The 23,192-nt window shown below is 32.7% G+C and overlaps 1 protein-coding gene across 1 annotated transcript; it reads right to left on the reverse strand.

Annotated features, from left to right (window-relative positions):
• Positions 1 to 12,040: 12,040 nt before the first annotated feature.
• Positions 12,041 to 15,429, reverse strand: LOC127729329 (uncharacterized). The gene has a single exon (XM_052237087.1). The coding sequence runs from the start codon at positions 15,260 to 15,262 to the stop codon at positions 14,003 to 14,005; it is 1,260 nt and encodes a 419-aa protein (XP_052093047.1). The 5' UTR covers positions 15,263 to 15,429; the 3' UTR covers positions 12,041 to 14,002.
• Between the last annotated feature and the right edge of the window lie 7,763 nt (positions 15,430 to 23,192).

Below are 23,192 nucleotides of genomic sequence, written 5' to 3' on the forward strand. Positions count from 1 at the left end.
GGAAGTGGTTCCATTTGTATCTGCTACAACTGAAACTACTGTGTTTTGAAGTAGTCTTTGTCTACAAGGACAAACTAAGGAAACAAACTGAAGCAAACATAATCAACCAACATTTTCATATTAAAATGCCAATATATATATAACCATTATTAAGTATCAAGCTGAATTTGTTTCAGGAAAAGAAACGAAAAACGGAACAAAATCCTTAACTGAAGTATCAAAATAAATAAGATTATTCACAGAAGCTATAGCTCTTGCTGAGAACCCTTGACAAAAGACACTTTTTGTCACGTGTTCTGTGTAGTGTACTTATCGTTGATTATTATTGTTTTTTGTAAAGCAACTTAATTTATGGTACTCGAATATTTGCATAGTGATTTTGCCAGTGGTTTTTTCTAATTTGCCGATGGCTCACTAGCGTATGCGTATCTTTAAAAAAAATTGTAATGGCTAGATGTATAATTCGTGACTAAATTCTCTCTTTTTTTTATCTTGTACTGTTGATATTTTTTATCTTGTACTGCTGATATTTTTTATCTTGTACTGTTGATATTTTTTATCTTGTACTGCTGATATTTTTTATCTTGTACTGCTGATATTTTTTATCTTGTACTGCTGATATTTTTTATCTTGTGCTGCTGATATTTTGCATGTTTACAGTCCTCTCTAATTTCTTTAGTTTTTGCCAAAACACCCCGAAAAGGGATAAAACATCGTCAGTCAAGGGCAATAACTCCTATAAGAAGACGCTGACTTATTTGGTGATCTCAAGTTATCTTGCTGAACATTTTTGCTTTTCAAAATGTATATATATATATATCTATTAAATCTATTATAGTTTGCAAGATATTCGGCAAACACGCACACACAAAAATCGTCATTAAAGGGCAATAACTAATCTTCTTTCGGTATACAATATGCCATCGACATCCATTAATTACACGTGGACTATTTATAAAAAAAATACGCCAACTTAAACAGAAAATATTTATTAAGCGCAATGAAAATAACAAACTTGTGATTTAAACTACATTGTATATATATGCAATCTTAATCTATGCTTTAAGATATTTGATAGTCCAGCGAACATCGGGAGTGAGCTGTTCCCTGAAGCTATCAACGAATGGTGCCTGAACAAATACAACAGGAAGCTGATTCCTATGAAAAGTATGAGTGTCTGCATGAGTCCTTGGGTGTATATAGGTGCCTGTATATGCTGAAAGTCTGTAAAATGAGATAGGGATTACTATGCTGCGGTGTCTACGATGTAAACTATTAGTATAAAACTTTATAATTCGTGGTCATATCCGTATTTCATATACTGTTATATTGAGGTATATATTAAAAAATATCAGAGACAAGTGCATGCGCGACAAACTGTATACAGTGGCGTAGCTAGACTTATAATGATCTGTACGCAGCAGTTGCCGAGCGTAGCGAGGCCAAAAAATTTCGCCGAGCGGAGCGAGGCGAAAAAAAATTTTGGACCCTTTTTTTTACAGAAAATGAATCTTTTTTCGATCTAAGATGGTTAATTTTGAAGTGAAGTATGCACAGTTGAGTGTTCTGCTATACTAGTATATCAAATCAAAGACCTAAAACTGACTACAAATATCTAAAAACTTTGTAATGCTCGCCAATTTATTATACTTCAAAGAAAGAAAGGGCTAGAGAACTGGATCATCTCATGACATATATGTTAACATACGAAAACAAAGCAATTCAAACAATCAATTTTTTAATTTGGTGATATATAAATGTGACGTTCGTATGTAAGACCGTATGTAAGACTGAAGTTAACAACCGAGGTCCTTTAGGAGAGTAACATTTTCATTTGCCTAGCATCGTTAAAAGTGCCAATAACTTCTTTAGTGTCAATGTCAAAATCAGAATGAACGTGCAGCAGTGCAAGTGAAGAAAGTCTTTCTTGTCCCATGGTCGATCTTAGATACGTTTTTACGCGTTTCAGAGCGCTGAAAGAGCGATCAGCAGTAGAGGTTGAGGGTGGCATGGTGAGAAGTATTTGCAGAATACAGAATATATTTGGGCAAAGTTCTTTAGGCGTCATCTTCAATGTTGCACAGAAATGGTCTGGTTTCTTAGATGGATAAATATCCCATCGCGCAACCCACCTTTTAATTTTGAGAAGAAACTGATCTTCTGATTGAAGATCGGACTCGTAGGCGCGAAATATGCGAATTTGATGGTCCCGATTCAAACTTTTCAGATAGTTTGGAAGAAGCATCTGGGCAAGAAAACGTTCTTCCTAATTGACAAGACGATCTCGTAGTTCGTTTAGTAGATGGTCTAAAAATTGTATATACCGATGTACGCACAACAAAACTGAACTGATAGAAAACACGGAAACCTTTCTGATAAGTTGAAACACCTATATATATAAAGTGACAGTCAATCGCACTCTTTCTTTTTTTGACTGCTATGAATTTTTAATTATGATTTTTTTTGGGCCATCTCGTTTGTGCACGCAAGTGCGTCGTTGCGTCAATGGTAGCTAAGCCACTGGTATACACCTTTCAATCATGCCATACACCAAATATATTTAGTCTATTTTCAATATAGGATCTGAGATACGGAAATGACCACGAAAACTTAACCTAGAGCACCTGATCCATGAAAATAGGTCGAGGTCAGAACCTTATCTTTGTAGGACTTGTAGACACTGTCAGGATCCCATTCACTAATTACAGTTATCAAATTACTCATTGAAAATAGAAAATGAGTATTTTACAAGACAAATAAAACTTTAAAATTTTTTCAAGCAGTCGCAGGACCATGAAAATTAGGTCAAGGACAATGGACGTATGACAGACGGAAGCTTCGTAACATAAGGCATCCGCATACAAGGTATGAATCATCCAGGTCTTCTTCTACGGAAGCCCATAGGGGACATAAAAAAAAGAATATCATATCGTTATCTCAATATATATATATCGTTATTTCGATATAATTAAATCGTTATCTCGATATGTTTATATCGTTATCTCGATATATTTATAACGTTATATCGATATATTTATTTCATTAAAAATCGATATAATTAAATCGTAATCTCGATATAATTATCTCGATATCTCGATAATTATACCATACATTTATCAATAACAGGAGGGACATCCTGTGGCTCATAGACACATTTTCTAGTTTACTTTATATTTTAGGCAGGGCATATGTGACCCATGGACACATTCTGTCTTCATTAGGGCCCCATATTGAGGATCGGTTGATAATCATCATATTAAGATGGTCATGTATTATATGTATTGGTCTTTTGTTGGGCAATGTATGAAAAATATGTGTTGAAAAACCTCGCCCGTAATTATTTATTATGTAATTCATTGACCGCTCCCGACATGTGTAACTTCAACTCATATTTTAGCGGCGATCGAGGTCTTTCAAAATTACTGCATATTTCTGGTATCCCTGAGGCTTTCGACTGGAGAAACGTCGTACACAAGCATCGCACATGTTGGCACTGCGAGGCGGGTGGGGAGCAAGAAGGTGAACAGTGGTTTATTTTTATCAATAGTGCCGCTTAAGTCGACGCCAGGGGCCGTCTTGACCTTGTTGTAGGGTATGAATGATTCGTTCATTGATGGAGACCCTACATCAACTGTCAAGATGAAGAACAGGAATAAAAGCCCTGTTCATTGATATTTTTTTATTTATATATATGTATTGTGTGCGGTTTTGTCCATGTACATTTACTCCATATCCTTTTATTTTCTATGTACATCTTTTAAAATTTTGGTTGAAATTAGACATATATAATTATGGCGCAGGACCCTCTCTGACTTTGTCAGTATTCCAGCTTCTGGTGTTATCTCCTTAAAATTCTCAAGGGGCCTAATTGAGTGTAGTGACTGATAATAATGCTGCTTAATAAATCAATTTACTGTATTATTTCAGATGGATCCCCCAGACATATAAATATATCGAGATAACGATATAATTATATCGAAATAACGAAATAAATATATCGATACAACGATATAAATTTAGAGATAACGATTTAATTATATCGAAATAACGATATATATATTGAGATAACGATATAATATTATTTTATTATGTCCTCTATGGGCTTCCGTATCTTCCTTCTGACATATAAAGCTTTATGCAAATACTTTACGTCGACAAGGGATATAAATCCCTATGTAGAGGGGCAATCTGCGACTTTTGACGCAGGCGAGACAAAATGTATGAATCTGGTCGATTATTGTATTAAATATTTTGAAATTGTTTATGAATAATCATTCTACTGATAAGGGTATCAAGACTAAATATAAGAGCTCTCGGAGAATGTCGTGTTTATGTTTCAGATGACATCGAACAGATCCAACGATGTTGCCGTAAGCGTTGTTCGACTAAGTTCCATAACGAGAAACTCAAAACCTGAATTACAAATTATGATTCTTACTTTTTCTCCTAAAGAAAATATTGTCTATAAATAACGACTGAACATCACGTTGTGTTCACTTATGAAACCTCACAAGTTACGATTAATATCTGCATTACTTATAAAGTTCAGCTACAAATAGTTGTATTCTACTGACTAGTTCTCTTACGTAGAGACGACTCAATGCTCTTAAACTTCGTACTTTATTAGTCCTTTATAGTTTTTTTTTATTCGGAGCGTCACTGGTGAGTCTTTGTAGACGAAACGAGAGTCTTATGTACAAAATGTTAATCCTGGTATCTATGATGAGTTTATTTTCAACCACAAAAAAATCATTATCTTATTAATATTTGTCTTCGTTTAGTTATAATTTATTTACTCTTTAAACTACTCTACTGCATGATCTAATCAAAACAGAAATAGTTCTTTTTTTCTTTATATATATAGAGATGACTTTATCTCCTGTAGTCGCAACAATTCCTTTTTAGCAATAAGGGAGCTACCATTTGATTTTTATGGGGAGGGGGGGCTAGGATGAAAAATTTTGTCCTGCCTTTTTATTTTCCCCTCTATTCAGTCCTGCCTTTTTATTTTTCACTCTATTCGGTCCTGCCTTTTTTTTTTTTTTTAGTTTATCCTGACTTTTTTTTTACATAAATTGTCATCTTGCCCTTTTTTTTTGCAAATAATCTCATCCTGCCTTTTTTCCCCTCAAAACTCCTGTCCTGCCTATTTTTTTCTTTTCAAATTTCATCCTAGCCCCCTCCCATAAAAATCAAATGGTAGCTCCCTAAATCTAATTTGTATGAAAACACAAGGAAAAATACGTATATTGAACATGCCAAGAAAAAGATACAAGGCCATTAGTGATTTACTAATATTTTTTGTGTTCGTTTTGTAGATAAAAATGTTGAGTGAATAGTATTCCAATAGGAAATAAATGTGCACGTTTTATCACAATGTCTGCAAATGTCAAGATAAGAAAGAGGCGAAGGATACCAAAGGGACATTCAAACTCACAAGTCGAAAATAAACTGACAACGCCATGGTATTCTCTCCAAATAATCCAGGTTTCCAGAAAAAATGAACGACTTTTCCTTTCCACAATGGAGATGTTCTGTTAATTTCTTTCCTATATAGTGAACATTTTATAGTTGGTTAAATAAATGCATGTTTGCAGTGACATCTCAGATGTTAATCAATGAAATGAACTTCTGTATTACTATTTTCACAACAGAGATACAGATATCATAAACTGATAAAAAAAAAGCTTACCAGTTAAAATTATGCCACTTTGGTAAAAATATACTGTATTTCTTTTTTTGCAGTCATTTATGTTTGCTTAATTATAGGTCATATTTAGTGTTGTTTTTTTTGTAGATCTTACATTGATGATCATTTTTACTGTTTACAGATAATACATATCAATTACAGCTTTAGAGATGGAAAAAAGGTCACTTAATGGCAATAAATCCTAAAATTAGTGTGACAATTTGGATTATTTGTAGATGTTAATTAGTATTCTACAGTTTCTCTCTGACTCCTATAACTTTTGACAAAATTGCCAAAAAAAATAATAAAAATCGTCATTCAAGGGAAATAACTTCTAGATCTTCTTGTGCTGAACATTTTCGTGTTTTTACTGTTTCTCTGTATCTATCATAGTTTGTGCAAAAAGTGATAAAAAAATATGGAAAAAGCATCTCCAATGGCAATAACTCCTTTCATGGGTCAACTTATGATTTTTCCATGTTGACTTATTTGTAGATCTTATTTTGCTGAATATTTTTAGTTAATATCGAAAGATTCTCTCAATCAACTATAGTTTCCTAAAAAATGCAAAAAAGGGTAAAAATCATCATTAAACAATAATAACTCATATGAGATGTCATTTGAAGATTTCTGTCAAGTTGACTTATTTGTAGATATTATTGTTCTAGTCATTTTAACTGTTTTAAATTTCTCTCTACCTGTTATAACATGGGGAGGGGGTCTAAACTATGTTTTTTTTTATTGCAATCAAAAATTGAAAATTAGAGGGGACACTGAATAACTACTAGACTGTTAGGCTATATTTTCAGAGGCAAAATATGTGCCTGTGATGATATATAGATTGTGAGAAATTGTCAATCAAAAATGGTTCCCCCTAAATATAGCAACGGGAAGATTTTTTACTGAAATTGACAAATTTTGCTTTAGAAAAATACATTTTTTTGTGGGACATTTACATGAAGATATGCATATTAGTTAGTTACATTTAAACATATTTTATTTGAAGTACGTCCAGACACCAAGGTTGTTTACAGGTAACTATTTCTGCATTTTTACCAGGAATTGGGAAACACTCTAACCATTTGGTAAATTGATCGACAATCATGAGCAAATATTTTTTCTTCTGCTTGGTAACAGGAAGTGATCCCAATAAATTCACATGGACTCTACCCATAGGTACTCCTGATAGATACTGACAGAGTTCAGCTTTTGGTCGGATGTTTGGTTTTTTATTGAAGCTACAAATCTTGCAAGACTTAATATAAATTGTTATTGGCTTTGAACTAGCTGTCAGGAGGGGGTGGACAGCTTTTGAGGGAAGGGGGAGGGCGGGGGGAGGTGGGAGAGAAAAAAAAATTCTAAATGTGGGAGGTGGGAGAAGGGTACCCCCTGTCCACCCCTCTGTCAGTAACTGCGAGTACGCTCAGATCTGTACTTAGTGTCTTTTTTGTTGAAGGGATGTATAAATACCCTGCCACGTCCAGTCTGTATTTTTGTGCTTCGTATCGATCTGATGAGTTAAGCCCTTTTCAATTGATTTTTATAGTTTATTCATGTTTGTACTATTACACCACTGTGCCAGATTAGGGGGAGGGTTGGGCACCCGCTAACATGTTGAACCCTGCCACATTCTGTATGTGCCTGTCCCAAGTCAGGAGCCTGTAATAAAATGGTTGTTGTTTGTTGCTGTATATCATATTTGTATTTCGTTCATTTTTTTTACATAAATCAGGTCATTAGTTTTCTCATTTAAATTGTTTTACATTTGTCATTTTGGTGCCTTTAATGGCTGACTATGTGGTATGGGTTTACGGCTCATTGTTGAAGGCCATACAGTGACCTATATTTGTTAACTTCTATGTCATTTGGTCTCTGGAGGAGAGTTGTCTTATTTGCAATTATACCACATCTTCTTATTTTTATATATATGCTTCTATCTTATAGTTATAACATTCTTACACAAATGAAAACGTCTAATGAGGATGGGTGGACTGACAGAAAAAGTTTCATCAAAAGAGGACAAACTGTGGTTCTAGACTGCATGAACAGAATACTTGTAATTAAACTTGCATAAACTTTTCTTTTACAAGCTATATATAAAAAGAAGATGTGGTATGATTGCCAATGAGACAACTCTCCACAAGAGACCAAATGACACAGAAATTATCAACTATAGGTCACTGTACAGCCTTCAACAATGAACAAAGCCCATACCGCATAGTCAGCTATAAAAGGCCCAGAAATTACAAATGTAAAACAATTCAAACGAGAAAACTAAAGGCCTAATTTATGTACAAAATAATGAATATGCACATATTCAATAATACGTCCCGTAAACGGGCGTATAAAAAAGGACCAGATATAACAATGAGAGACAAACCATTATTAAACTGTGGATGTAAAGTAAAAATTTCTTTTTTTTTTCCCTGATCTAGATGTAAACAAATGGAAATTTATGTATAGATACTGCTACTCTTATATTACTACAAACTAGTAGGTACCACTGTAAGTCCCTGTTGGTATTGCCTATAGCAAGTTGCAACTATTGCAGTGCAGGTTATAAATACAAGACACACTCTGACTAAATATGTTCAGCTTATCAATATTATAAGCTTATAAAATAACATTGTATGGTAAAACTAAGGATGGAATTATTCTGGCAAAGTTGCTCAAAGACAGTTTTTCAATATTTTGTTAAAATCTTATTAATTTTGAAATTTCATAGGTTTGTTTTAAATTTTGTTCTGAAACTGTTGGTTTCCTACATCTTTGTACCCGATAAAGATTATTCCAGAAACATGTGCTGTGTTTGATTCTTGTATAATATATATATGGTTACAAGAGGGCAATATATATATGGTTTCAAGAGGGCAATATATATATATGGTTACAAGAGGACAATATATATATGGTTACAAGAGGGCAATATATTTATGGTTACAAGAGGACAATTATTTTTCAAAGGGCAACAGTGATGTCCCATATTTTATTACTACTAGAATTAACAAACTAGACAGGAATAAGCAGCTGAGTACCAGTTACTAGAAATGTTGGTGTTGTATTACAGCCCCCAAAAAAACATTTGTTTATGTTGCAAATGTTGACCTAAAATGCAGTTGAAGAAAAACTTTTAATTTCTACACTTAATGGGAAAGACTTATCTTTAATGGATCCATAGTTAACACATTGAATGTATTTCCTGCACCTTGTTGATAGGAATTCAATTATCTAGAATTTTCAAGATTTCAATTAAAATAATTCCAACCTCCAACTCCTGTACCATCTTGGGATAGAAAAAGTTGTCTGTAAAATATGACAAATAATTGCACTATTATAAACTATATAACATGGAAAAGTAGCACAAAGGGAGATAACTCTAAGTTATAATAATTTATTTTGAGCAAAATCATTCAAAACTTTAGTTAGTCACTCTAACAATGCACATTTTAATTTTGAATACAGTCTTGGTAAAATGATGATTGTTCTTAAAGTAGTGAATAATGTACAGCAATTAATCTTCAATCACAAAACACACAAATCCAGTTTGAAAGTATAGCATGTTCTTAATCTTACAAGCAACTCAACAACCAACAACCACACAATAATATACATGATATATAAACAGCACCATTTCTAAATGTTTAACAAATAACAGCAAACTTACAAAAAATTACAGATACACTTCTCATATTACTGAACACAGCTAAAATCTTTAATACATAATCATTAAAGCAACAGAATAATTTGCTCAAAAGTATAATACATGAAGAAATATGTATCCACAATCCCATGTTTCCATGTCAAGTGTAAGATTATTTTCAACAAAGAATCTGTAAATGATCATCAATTATGGAGGTTTGATTAATTGTCTGATGAGCTTTCATCCCTATACAGATGCATTTGTACATACAGATGAACCATTACTAATACTTGATAAAATCCAGCAGATGTATTCCAAATTAAATAAAATGCTCCGCTGGGGCGCAGCTTGATACGACCGCAGAGGTCGAACCCTGAACAGTTGGGGCAAGTATGGACACAACATTCAAGCTTGATTCAGCACTGAATTTGGATTGTAATTAAATATTTGACACAGCATAGGTTTCTGACACAGAATGAAAGTGGTCTAAGAACTTAAAATTTTTTAAATTACCTATTCAAACCATATCATTATTATTTGCTTTTATATATAAATCAGAAATAACCAATTTAAAATGGAAAATTTTAAAGAAAAAAAAGGAAAAAAAATCCCCCCCCCAAAATTTTTTGAACCCCCTTATGATTCATCACCCCCAAACTCAATCCCAGCCTTCCATTGTGGTATGGTACCTTGCAGTACAATTTCAGAGAGATCCATACACTTGAACACAAGTTATTGTCTGGAAACTAGAAAAATGCTTGTAAAAATTTTGGCCCCAAATTCCTAAACGTTTAGGGCAATTACCCCCAAACTCAAACCCAGCTTTGGCTATGTGATATGGAACCTTGCAGTACAATTTCATAAAGATCCACACACTTACACACAAGTTATTGTCCTGGAACTAGAAAAATGCTTGCTTTTTTGCCCTTTTATGGCCCCTAATTACTAAAATTTTGAGGGAGTTACCCCCAAAATCAATCCCAGCCTTCCCTTTGTGGTATGGTACCTTGCAGTACAATTTCAGAGAGATCCATACACTTGAACACAAGTTATTGTCCAGAAACTAGAAAAATGCTTATTTTTGGCCCCTTATTCCTAAACTTTTTGGGCAATTACCCCCAAACTCAATTCCAGCTTTCCCTTTGTGATATGGAACCTTGTAGTACAATTTCATAAAGATCCATACACTTACACACAAGTTATTGTCATGAAACTAGAAAAATGCTTGTTTTTTGCCTCTTTTTGGCCCCTTATTCCTAAAATTTGGAGACAATTACCCCCAAAATCAATCCCAGCATTCCCTTTGTGATATGGAACCTTGTGATACAATGTCAGAGAGATCCATAGACTTACACACAAGTTATTGTCATGAAACTAGAAAAATGCTTGTTTTTTGCCTCTTTTTGGCCCCTTATTCCTAAAATTTGGAGACAATTACCCCCAAAATCAATCCCAGCATTCCCTTTGTGATATGGAACCTTGTGGTACAATGTCAGAGAGATCCATACACTTACACACAAGTTATGTCTGGAAGTTACAAAAATGCTTATTTTTGGCCCCTAATTCCTTAACTGTTGGTACCATAACCCCCAAAATCAATCCCCACCTTCCTTTTGTGGTATTGAACCTTATGGTAAAATTTCATTGAGATCCATTCACTTAAACTAAAGTTAGAGTGCGAAAACTAATGTGTCTTTGGACGAAGACGACGACGCAAACGTCATACCAATATACGACCACAAAAATATTTTTGCGGTCGTATAAAAACTACTGTTAGGCCAAAAATAAAATTTAAATTGTTTGATGTTGCCTACCTACCCACTGAAAAAGCAGCATACCTGAAAAATTTTATGACACAATTCCGTTTCTACTTTTTTTTTAAAAGTTTTTTTTCATGCTCTAACATAGTTTTCTTGTCTAAAACATTAAACGTATGTTGTTGGCCAAAAAGAAAAAATCCTACCTACCTACCAAATCCTACAAGGTATGGGTAGGCAACATCAAACAAAGAATTTGTAAGGGTGGCCTAAAATTTATAAAAATAAGTTAATGTTGTATGATTGCCAATGAGACAATCAACCTGAGTTCATTTTATTCATTTTTCAAACGAAATAAAGAAGAACTATAAACTGAAAGGTTTTTTTTCAAATACTTCATTAAAAAAAAGGTCATGAAAGGTCAGATCAAATCTATACGATGTACAATTACATGTACATTTTATTGTTCAAATACAACAAATGATGAAACTGCCACATCAAATTACAGTATGACCAATAGATAAAATATAAAGAGCAGATATTGTAACCCTCGAACAGCAACCAAGTAGCCATGAAAATTGTATTACACACTTACACCATCTCATAATTATATATAAAAACCCTAACCCTATTATAATTATATGTATATTTGAAGTATTAACATATTTCCCTTATCTCATAACTTTAATATAATTCCAGTGTACAATATAAATTAAAAATATTTAGCCAAATCTTAAAGCCACTGAGAAAGCTGCAAGGAAAACTAATCTAAAAGTTTTATTGAACAGACATATGAGTAGGTAGTATACATTGTCACTCTATATTGGTACATGATTCACAATTTCAAATCAATGTGATGCTAGTTTTCAGCACTATTCAACTTAACTATGGCACATAAAATTGAGAATGGAAATGGGGAATGTGTCAAAGAGACAACAACCCGACCACAGAACAGACATACATGTTTAGAAGAATTGTTCAGACTTAATCTTCAATTTAAAATACTGAGAGAAATACAAAATGAACTGTTGACACAGAGATGTGCCTCATCTGTATGTATTTTGATAGTATAATGCAAAAGTTGAAATTTAAATGGCAATACTCTAATTATAATAGAACATACACACAACTATTCAAATATCATTGACTAAAATGTATGACTGATGGGGCCGGGCTATATAATCCAAATGGAAAGATATACATGTGCTAATGCTAATGCAGCTGCATGCCAAATATCATTGACCAACCACAATTGCTTCATCTTAAACTGACTCTAGTTGTCTCATTGGCAATCATATCACATCTCCTCATTTTTATACTAATCACAAACTTTTAACATGTGAACTATGCAAAAGATTCAGTCAATAGACCATGGCTAAGGGAGCAGGGCCAACAAATCTTCATGGGTATGATATATTTTTATACATGTTATACAATGTACAACTGCATCACCAACTTTGTTGAGGCGAGACAAAAAGGCATTACACCTGAGAACTCAGCAATATAATATTGTTTAAAATATTGTTAAATTTCATATAATGATCAGTCAGGGGTACTACTTAAACAAGTGATTTCATTATCATGATTATCACCTATTTCAGTGATTTGATAAATTCAGTAATCACCTATTTAAGTGATTTTTGTGTTTCCTTTGATCTTCAAATGCTAATTTCATTGATTTTCCATATTTTGACAAATTTCTCTATAATTTTCCTACATAGATCAATTATCCCTTTTTCTTTGTATATTAATTTCACCAGTGCGCTTGGGCAGTAAGTTAGTGCCTAAAGCTTTTAAAAGTACCCTTGGGGATTTTTCTGTAATCAAATATTAATTAACTACTTTTACTATCAGAAAAGGTCAACAATATTAGGTAACCTGATTGGTTTTCTTTAGAGTTAGAATGATCTACTTCAAGGTTATGTCCTGATCTACAAATTATTCCGGTTTTGCATATTTTAAATAAACTGTATAAACTGACAGGCTTATCAAGCAAAAGACAATTTCTGCATCATGTGCATGTACATATAGTTGTTTTTTCAATGGAATTCTTGTCTTTTTACCAATAAAAAAATCAACCTTGTGGGAAAAATATCAAGAAAATGTTATAAACACTTTTTGAAGTGATTACATTTTAACTTCTCAAATTACTTGTTTCAGTGATTTTAAAAAGTCTGTGTCTATTTTTGTGAAAATTTTTAATATTTCACAGCCAAAATCACTTGAAGAAGTGATTCTGAAATCACTTGTTTTAGTAGTACCCCTGACTGATGATGCACAGCTGCTATATATGTTATCTGAACGATGTACGAACCGACAACATGATAGATTGATTGATTGTAGGTTGCATAATGTCCAGTGGCAAATATTTCATGCATGTTCAGGACGATCAACATGATAGAAAGACAAAAGTTAATGAAAGCAATTATGTTATATCTTATAAGTAAACATTTGTAAATAGAACATTATGGCATATAAAACATAAAGCACAGATAAACACCATGTACACTAATATAATGTAAGAATGTATTAATTGATGAACTTTGATCATGAATTGCTCACGTCCATCAATTTTATTTCATTGAGATCAGTGGGGTATAAAGCTCTTAATTTTGCTACATGTACAATGTATATTCAAAATAGTTCTTTCATTCACAGCTTTTAATAATCAAACTGACCTAAGTCATGTAAGTCATGTTAAGTAATGTTAATATTTCACACAAAAAGTATACCAGTACATATGTCATGTGCATATACACAGATACATGTACAAGTTTTGTGCATTAAACATAGATGGCTATATTGATGGGCTACTTAATTTACAGTTAAATCTATCTTGATCTAATTATGTGTAATGAATGTGAATATTAATAAATGCATCTGAATACAAAATAAAACCATGCATTGTTTAATGAACTATGTATAGACATTCATAATTGTTTCAATTCTCTTCCTACAGAGAGGACATACTCTCCGATCAACATTTCTCAATCTTGCAATTGTATTTCCACAACTTAGACACAAACACAAATGTCTACATGGTAAAATTAAAACGGATTTATCATTATCCTGACATACAACACACTTCAATTTCTCCTTCTCCTTTTCAATTTCTTTTTGGAAATCTTCTGATGTATTGATGCCTCCACTACAAGGTGTGGTTGATCTACGTAAGTTATAACTAGCACTATTTACTGGAGGCAACTGAATATCAATTGATGCATTAGAATCACTGTCTGACAACTCTTCATCATCTGTTGTCAAGTCATCTACCTCATACTCTTCGACCTCTTCATCATCGTCGCCTTCAGATGATGCCACTGTGATGTCACTTTCATCTTCATTCTGCCCATCAGATTCATCCTCTTCATTGTCTGAGAAATCAAATCCAAAATTAGGTCTAACTCTTGCATATTGAGCTTCAAAGTTTTCCTGAATTCCAGGGAAGGTCATACCACGTTGCTTTAAAGATCTGAACACATTAGCAAGTACCAAAAACACAAGTAAGCAAAATATTAGACCTATGTATGTTTCTCGTTTCAGGTATATCAAGTCAATCATGCTGTAATATATTGAATCTGTGACATATCTTATGCCCTCAGCAAATGCCATCATTCCACTGTCAATGTTCAACCAAAATGATGATAAACACCATTTCAATGTTTTAAATAAGGTAACAATTCCTTCAGTGCCACTTGTTCCAATCGTTGATATTCCAACAGTTATTTGATTGAAGGTTATAACTGCATAATATGACACTAAGTTACATATCTTTATAAGGATTTCTTTGCCACTAAATGCACCACTGGTACATAAGCGCAAGAGCCAAACTGCATTAATTGCAATAAAATGCAGCAATATCTCAATACATTGATATATTGAGTACAGAACAGACCCAAGGAAAACCATAAACTTCCATAGTACTAAAACAAATGCATGCAGGAGTCCAAATATTTCTACCAAAAAGTCCAATGCAGAGGATATGACGTTTGATAGGATGCTGTTTATAACTTTAAAAATGTTCACTGCTGTTGTGATAATATCTTGGAAAGTTTCAACTGTAACTGTCACAGCCTTGAAGTTAAATTCCACTAAACTGATGATAAATGTATAAATATACGATGCAAAGCTTCCCACGGAATCATAAATAGTTTGAATGTATGCCAATATACTCATCTTCAAACCTGAGTTTCCGATTCTTTACTTCATATTTTTTATACTAATATGAAAGTCTATTCATCTATTGTCGGTTTGTCCTCATGATCAGATGGGTTTATGCATTCGTTTTAGTAGCATAAGGCCGTTTTCTGTTGTTGATACTTTTATTTAGTTTTTTTCCTATTTCTAACCGGAAACGATGTATAGAGCTGAGTTTAAATAATGTCTGACTAAACCTGGACATCGATTAGACAGGCCGTTACGAAATCCTCCGACTATATGTTGAATGTAAATTTTGTTATGAAGCTACAATAAATTCAGTGCAATGGTGAATAATTTTATCCATTAGAAAACATTGTTTGTCCAAGGATTTGTATATCTTACTAATAGGATTTTAAAAAAGACAGTCAATTTGTAAATTAAGAATAAGTGCTCACTCTTTAAAAATTGAAACAGACAGATATTCAAAAAACAAATTTTTAACAAGCCAGGAAAATTTTTAAAATGCTGTTTACATTTTGGAGGTAAAGAGATAGAATGTGCAAAATTGTATAGATATCTTGGAATCACATTTACATCTAGTGGTATATTCAAGCAGTGTAAAGATGAATTATACAACAAATCTTTAAAAGCATGTTTTAAGCTACAGAGATGCTTGTCATCATCTAACCCTAGTATTGCCACTTTTTTTACATCTTTATGATCACACAATTAAACCCATACTATTATATGGCAGTGAAATATTGGGAATGTTTCGTACTGATTCAGCTGCTTGTAAAAAAGATAATGATTATATATTGGAAAAAGTTTTTGGTCAGGATTCCTCTGAAAAAGCTCATAACAAATTTATGAAATATATTCTTGGTGTAAACAGAAAGTCCAGTAACATAGCTGTGATGTCAGAGCTTGGTAGATTTCCTATTTATTTTACTATAATTTTATCAATGTTAAAATATTGTCATAGACTGGAAGGTTTGAAAGAAGGATTATTATTTGATGCATTCATCTGTTGTAAACAATTACATATTTCTAATGTAAATACATGGTACTCTAGTATAGATTATATTCAGAGAGAGATTGACTTACCAAATTTTGACCAATCAATTGGTTCTTTATGTCAGTATGTTAAAAATAAACTATGTGAAAGTTATTTAACATTTTGGAATAGGCTGAAATATCAAACAATTAACTCTGAAAAAGGGAAGCTTGGTACTTATTTTTCTATAAAAAAATTGTTTTAAAAAAGAAAAATATTTAAAACTACAGGATTTAAAAAAAAGACAGTCAATTTGTAAATTAAGAATAAGTGCTCACTCTTTAAAAATTGAAACAGACAGATATTCAAAAAAATATATAGAAAGATCTGAGCGTCTTTGTTCAAATTGCTCACTTGGTAAAGTTGAAGATGAGCTTCATTTTTTGTTAGAATGTCCTCTTTATGATACTCAAAGGGAAGACTTTTGTCTATACATATCTGACAATTGTTATAATTTTTAAAATTTAAATAAGTCTTCTAAATTTTTATGGCTCTTGACTCAAGAAAATGTAACTCTTATGGAAAAACTGGGCTGTTATATTTGTGACTGTTTTGAATTAAGGAGATCAGGTATGCATATTGACACTAAGTCAAGTAAATGATTTGAGAATGAATGCATATAATGTAAATTTATTCTTTTATTCACAATATATATGTGGTTTTTGGCTCTGATTCTGACCAATGCTAATATACTAAATATATATTTTCAAGTGACTATTATTGTTGTTGTTACCAATTATGTAAATCAATTGTATCTGATTTTATGCCCTTTATGGGCCATGTAATTTGTGAAATAAAAATATTCTATTCTATTCTATTATATTCTATACAAATCCTTGGTTTGTCATGGAACATAATGACCATGTGTATAGGCAGAGACATGTATTATATGTTTGGTGTAGCGGGTTGTGTAATCCCGTGGATTTGACTCGGTATAGATCTACTGTAATAAGGGAGCTACCATTTGATTTTTATGGGGGTGGGGGCTAGGGTGAAAACTTTTGTCCTGCATTTTTTTTAAGTTGTAATCTCTGTCCTGCCTTTTTGTTTTTCACTCTATTCGGTCCTGCTTTTTTTTAATTAGTTTATCCTGACTTTTTTTACATAAATTGTCCTGCTTTTTTTTAATTAGTTTATCCTGACTTTTTTTACATAAATTGTCCTGCTTTTTTTTTTGCATAGTTGCTCATCCTACCTTTTTTTGTTTACTCAAAACTCCTGTCCTGCCTTTTTTTCAAATTTCATCCTAGCCCCCTCCCCCTAAAAATCAAATGGTAGCTCCCTAACTTAATACAGTTCCTTTAATGTCATCCGATTAGTTTCAGAAACTTTATAAGTTTCTGGTATAATCAAGCAAGATTTTCATATATTTCGTCCTGAGAATACTAACTAGAAAGATACTAGTATCTGCTTATATGTGTTATAGCATTCCAGATTGTTCATCGTGGTGTATGAATAAATGTACACACTAGTCTATAAAAAGGGAATTAAAACAAATATTTTTTTCAACTTTCCTTTGAATAAATAGTGATTTAAACAACAAAAACATAAGATATTGGTTCCTTTACTTAAAGCGTAATTCATTGTTATTGATAGGGCAATATATGCGGCTTTACCCTCAGGTAAAACAGTATCAGTGACACTGTGAAACATCGATAGCGATACGCGTCCCCCGTTTAATTGCTAAAATAACCGCACCCAATTAACACGTTTAACATATAGCACTAGCGTCCGAATACACTTATACACGCGCCAGAATCATACAATCCGGCATTTTAAAAACTGAACTTAACAGTCTGTTTAAACCAACAACTTGATTTTTTCTATAATTATCTTCAATATTCAATCAACAAATATCGTTCAGTGCCGCAATACAAATACAATTGTCAGTGGTGTTACAAATAAAATTTTGTATATTTACAGAGACCAAGGAATTGTATATTTAAATATACAGTTCCTTGCAGAGACATAATATTTACCCAGGTTTTTTTAACCGGTTTCTGTAATTTTGGACTCTGTCTAGAACACATAATAGAGGGTGGTAATGGGGGTACCTTCATGACGAATAACGGTAAAAAATCTTGTCAAATGACGTTAACGGCAATTTTTGGTGCATGACGATAAAATGAAGACTTTCTTCAAGACGATAAACAGATCGACAAATTTTGACGAATCACGTTAAGTTTTTTCCAAAAATAACGGTAACGATAATTATTTGGGACCTCTGACGAATCATGATAAGGATATGTTGACGAATCACGGTAAAATTTTAACCTAACGGTAGCCGAAAATGACCGTTTGATGCCTGACGGCAGAGACATATAATACAATTGTATTATATGTCTCTGCTGACGGTAAAGGGCATTCATACCCTCATAATAACTTGATCTCAGTGTTGGCCGAGTTATTTCAGTTCAAAGCCGGTTCAATGCTTCTACCAAGTTGTGCTTCCGGCCACGCTTTCCCTTTTCATATAATTTCTTTTAAAACATCATTATTGTAAGTAACAAGTTGTCTTTAAAATCATATTAGTGTTTTTGACCATGAACTGTACTTTAAAAAAAACTTGGTTCAGTGTTGAATAGTGCAGTCTTTTGAATAGTCGGACACTGAATACTTATTTTATATACAACTAGATTTTGTTGACAAACTTCGAATGTTGCATGTTCTCTATTGTTGATGTAATCTGCCGCTAAGCTAATTGTATAGTGTTAATAGTTGAGTTAAGCATTTCAATACTAAGCGAAATAAGTTCGAAATTTTAAAAAAATGAAATAGACTCCTATGAGACGTTTTGGACTGTACATAGGACATTAATTCACAATCACAAGATGCTGACTTTATGTTTTCTTTATTGTGTTTTTTCACTAGTTTCAATATTTGGATTTTTATTTTTTACACTAGAGATACATGAACTGATTTTCTGGTGTTATCAGCTTATTCCAGCTGGCATTGCACTGGTTCCAATTGTTAAACAGGTCATCAAATTCTTTTTATCATGGATGCATTTCATGTTCCACATATTTGAAGTATGTGTTTACTTAGCATTTCATATATTTTCCTTTCTGGTGACACTGATTTCTATTTGTATGCCATATTTGAGCAAACCAATTTATGTTGTGTGTTCTTTTTTTAAATGGATGTATTCAGAGATATGGAGAGGAATTTATATGCGAGGAAACCCATTTTTAACGCTGTTGAGCTGGATCATGATTATGTGTACTTTTTTGTTATGTGTTGTCCAAATTTTTCTACAAAGAACAGTTCCTAGAAACGTCCAGAATAGACAAAGAAATGACCATGGACATGAAGAAGATCAAAATGATCAGGAAAATGAAAACATGGAAAACAGACTCGTCGAAGTTCGACAGAGACTGTTAAACAGACAACAACATAATTTACCAGTATTAAGGACCAATCAGAATGATCCAATACACGCTGAAGATAATCCTGAAAATATTAACTTAGATGACAATCAACAACTTTGTATAATATGTATAGAAAATGTACGAAATTTTGCAGTGTTTCCATGTGGACATTTACACTTTTGTAGGCTTTGTGTTGAAAATCTGTTCAGATCAAGGACTAATGTGAAATGCCCAGTGTGTAATATTCATATTGAAGAGTACAGACGAATTTTTGTTTGAATTTGTAATAACCTGTGATTCTCAAAGTTAAATGATTTGAAATACATACATGTACTATGAAGTCAAAATTTATAAGGTTTTTTTTAAATCTATTTTATATCATGTATATAAAGTTATAAAAACATGTACAGATGTAAACTATACATTTATTTATATTACTAAGTACCAATCATTTAAAACTACATTTGCAACAAACAAGAAGATTCATTTGTCTTGTATACAGTCATCAAACATGTTAAAGATACATGTACCAAGCTTGTAATGTAGTAAAAGGTTTCAAGGGGGTACATGTACATTTTATTTATGAGGCAACCAAGGCAATTGCATTGTGAAAAATCCCAAACATATACATAGTATATTATATAGATTATACCACTGCATCGAATGGGATACATTATTTCTCCACTTGAGATAGTTAAATTTTCATGTTTATAACATTAGGCTTGTCGCTATACAATGTACGTATACAGGTTGAGTGCAACTTTGGCATATCTCTTTTGTGAACATTGTACATGTGGTGTGGAATATAGAATTTAGTGTGCTAGCTCTTTAATATTCATAAACATTTTTTTTTTCTAATTGAATTCAAGTCGAAATTCACCTTCTTAAAAAACATAATAAGAGAATATAGTATTTATTAGAAATGTTGCCTTCCAGTACACAGCATGTTATCATATGCATATGACCTCTGGTTTGAATCTATTCAGAACAAACAAATATGTAAATAAGCCTAAGGAGATGTGGTATGATTGCCAATGAGACAACTATCCACGAAAGTCCATATGATGTGAATGTAAGCAACTATAGGTCATGGCACAGCCTTTAACAATGAGCAAAACTTAAACTGTATATTTGCCTATAAAATTCCCTGATATGACAAAATGTGAAACAATTCAAATGAGAAGACCAACTGCCTGATTTATAACATAAGAAACAAAAAAAAAGACAGTATCCGACGACAAACTCGGAATTACAGGCTCCTGACTTTGGACAGGCACATAAAGAATGTGGTGGTGTTAAAGATATTTGTGAGTGTCAATTCTCACCCTATTTAAACTAGGACATTGGTTAAACAGCACATAAATGGAACATAAGAACAAACTGTAAAATCAGTTGAATACGGCTTGACTCATTAAGCATGTGTAATAAGTGCCTAGCAATTTACAGTTTTGCCAACAAGATTTATTAAGTCATCAATGACCTCACAAATAATAGATTCAATATTTACAGGGCTGTAAATTGCCTGTCTTGTAAGGGGAGGCAGCTGAGTTTCACTGAGCGGAGCGTGGCGAAATTTTTTTTTTAACCCATTTTAAGCAGAAATATATTTTTTTCGGGCCTTTTCCCTGTATGCAATGTACCTCCTCGGCATTCACCACTTGTTAAATTTTTGTTATTTTTCAATAAATAAGCTCCTGGAATATATTGAAAATAGTTATAAACCAGAGTTAGATTACGTGTGCCGGTAAAGTAAGATTTTTTACGCCTTATCCTGCTTTATGACTCTTCACAAGCTATTTTTACTTATGTTTAGGGAAACAATTTGCGAACTTAAAATGAAAGGCCCCCTAAAGTTGAGCTTTTTTTTGTGGTTTATCATGCTTTTTTGGCTGTCCCAATCGAGCTATTTTGACTTCGTTTCAGAGACACAATTTTCGAACATTAAAATGAAAATGCATACTTAATAACTTTTAATTATCAAATTCAAATTATTATAACGTAACACTTTTTGTTTACACTGACAATTTTATTCGGTTAGGCTTTGTCAATTGCTAAGGGGATTTTTCTGTGCCCGGACGAATCCCATCTCTTTAGCACGTCTATGCATTCAATATTGCCAACATTGTCACTTCTATGTGTAGCATAGCCAGACCATGTAATCTGCTTTCCGTCATTGTTGACCTGTTCCATGTTTTAAGGCGCCGTAGCTCAGAAAACGATCTCTCACAACTGCAGGACCCAACTGGCAAGGCTAACAGATGCAAAAGTATTTGTTTTATATTTGGGTAGAAGTGCGTGTGTTTGATTGCTTGCTCTATTGTACATTTTGTCCCAATCTCATTAATAGACGTAAAAGTAACAACCAGTGCTATTAAAATAATGCTTGATTTTAACAATTTTTTCTTTTCAGTATTTTTTTCTTCATTTTTTCTTTTTTTTTGTCAGTCCGCAATAGGAGGCAACTGCCTACATGCCTCTATGTAATTTACGGCCCTGATTTATTACCATATGTAAGTTTGATTCCAATTCCATGAAAAGTCTTGGAGTCATATTCATGTAGGGACCCCTTTTCTGCATTTATTTAAACACTTTTTAAAATATGTTTATGGAAAAAAGAGAAAAACCAATTTTAATTCAAAGTTGACTATAAAAGTACTGAAAGTGAGGCTGATAATCCTACAATGCACATGACACTTGTTTCTGGAATAACCCTAGGGTACCATATTCATAATTGTCTGAGGTCAAAAGTGTTTCACTACGAGAACATTCTGCTATATATTTCATATTTAAGCACATTTGAAAAAAATGTAATCTATGTATTCTTGTCTGCTTTGAAATTTTTACACATTCACATCAATGTTATGTAACTCGAATATCTGAGTGAATATTGTTTGACATGGGCAAGGATATGATCTAAAGAATGTTGACCTCACTACACTATGTTTGATCTCTCAAAGGTAGAAACAATACTTACTATAGCTTACTACGCCGCATGAGTTTTGCTCATTGTTGAAGGCTGTACATTGACCTACAGCTGTTAACTTTTACATCATTTGATCTCTGGTGGCGAGTTGTCTTATTGACAATCATACCACATTTTCTTATTTTTTTAATTGAAAATATTGCTATTAAGCCAGTTACATAAAAGTTTTGATTGCATTCATACAATCTTTGACCCAAAAATGTGTTTTTAATTAAAAATATGTAGCTGAAGGACTTGACAGATGGAAGAGTCAGTCGGATTGACTTTGATAGAAAGAGTTGCAACTAGTTTGAAATTTTCTGTTTTCAATAAAAGGAGGTGTGGAGTTGAGATCAACATGCAACATGATCAATGAGACAGCAACCAAACAACAGAGGTTTACAAAAAGTAGACATCAGGAAGTCAACATTTGGCCACAAATGACTGGGAGAGCATACAATCAAATGACATTTGTTTCTTTCCTTACAAGAAGATAATACAGATGTTGTAGGTACATGTATCATATGAAGCTATTTAATAGGCAATAAGAATTAATTGGGACTGATGAAGAGAAAATAAGAA

This window comes from Mytilus californianus, unplaced genomic scaffold, assembly GCF_021869535.1.
Source record: "Mytilus californianus isolate M0D057914Y unplaced genomic scaffold, xbMytCali1.0.p SCAF_2, whole genome shotgun sequence".
Classification (NCBI taxonomy): Eukaryota; Metazoa; Mollusca; class Bivalvia; order Mytilida; family Mytilidae; genus Mytilus; species Mytilus californianus.

What these genes read in the sequence shown, in the direction of transcription:
- LOC127729329 (XM_052237087.1), bottom strand. Translation starts at nt 15,262, where the DNA reads ATGAGTATATTGGCATACATTCAAACTATTTATGATTCCGTGGGAAGC.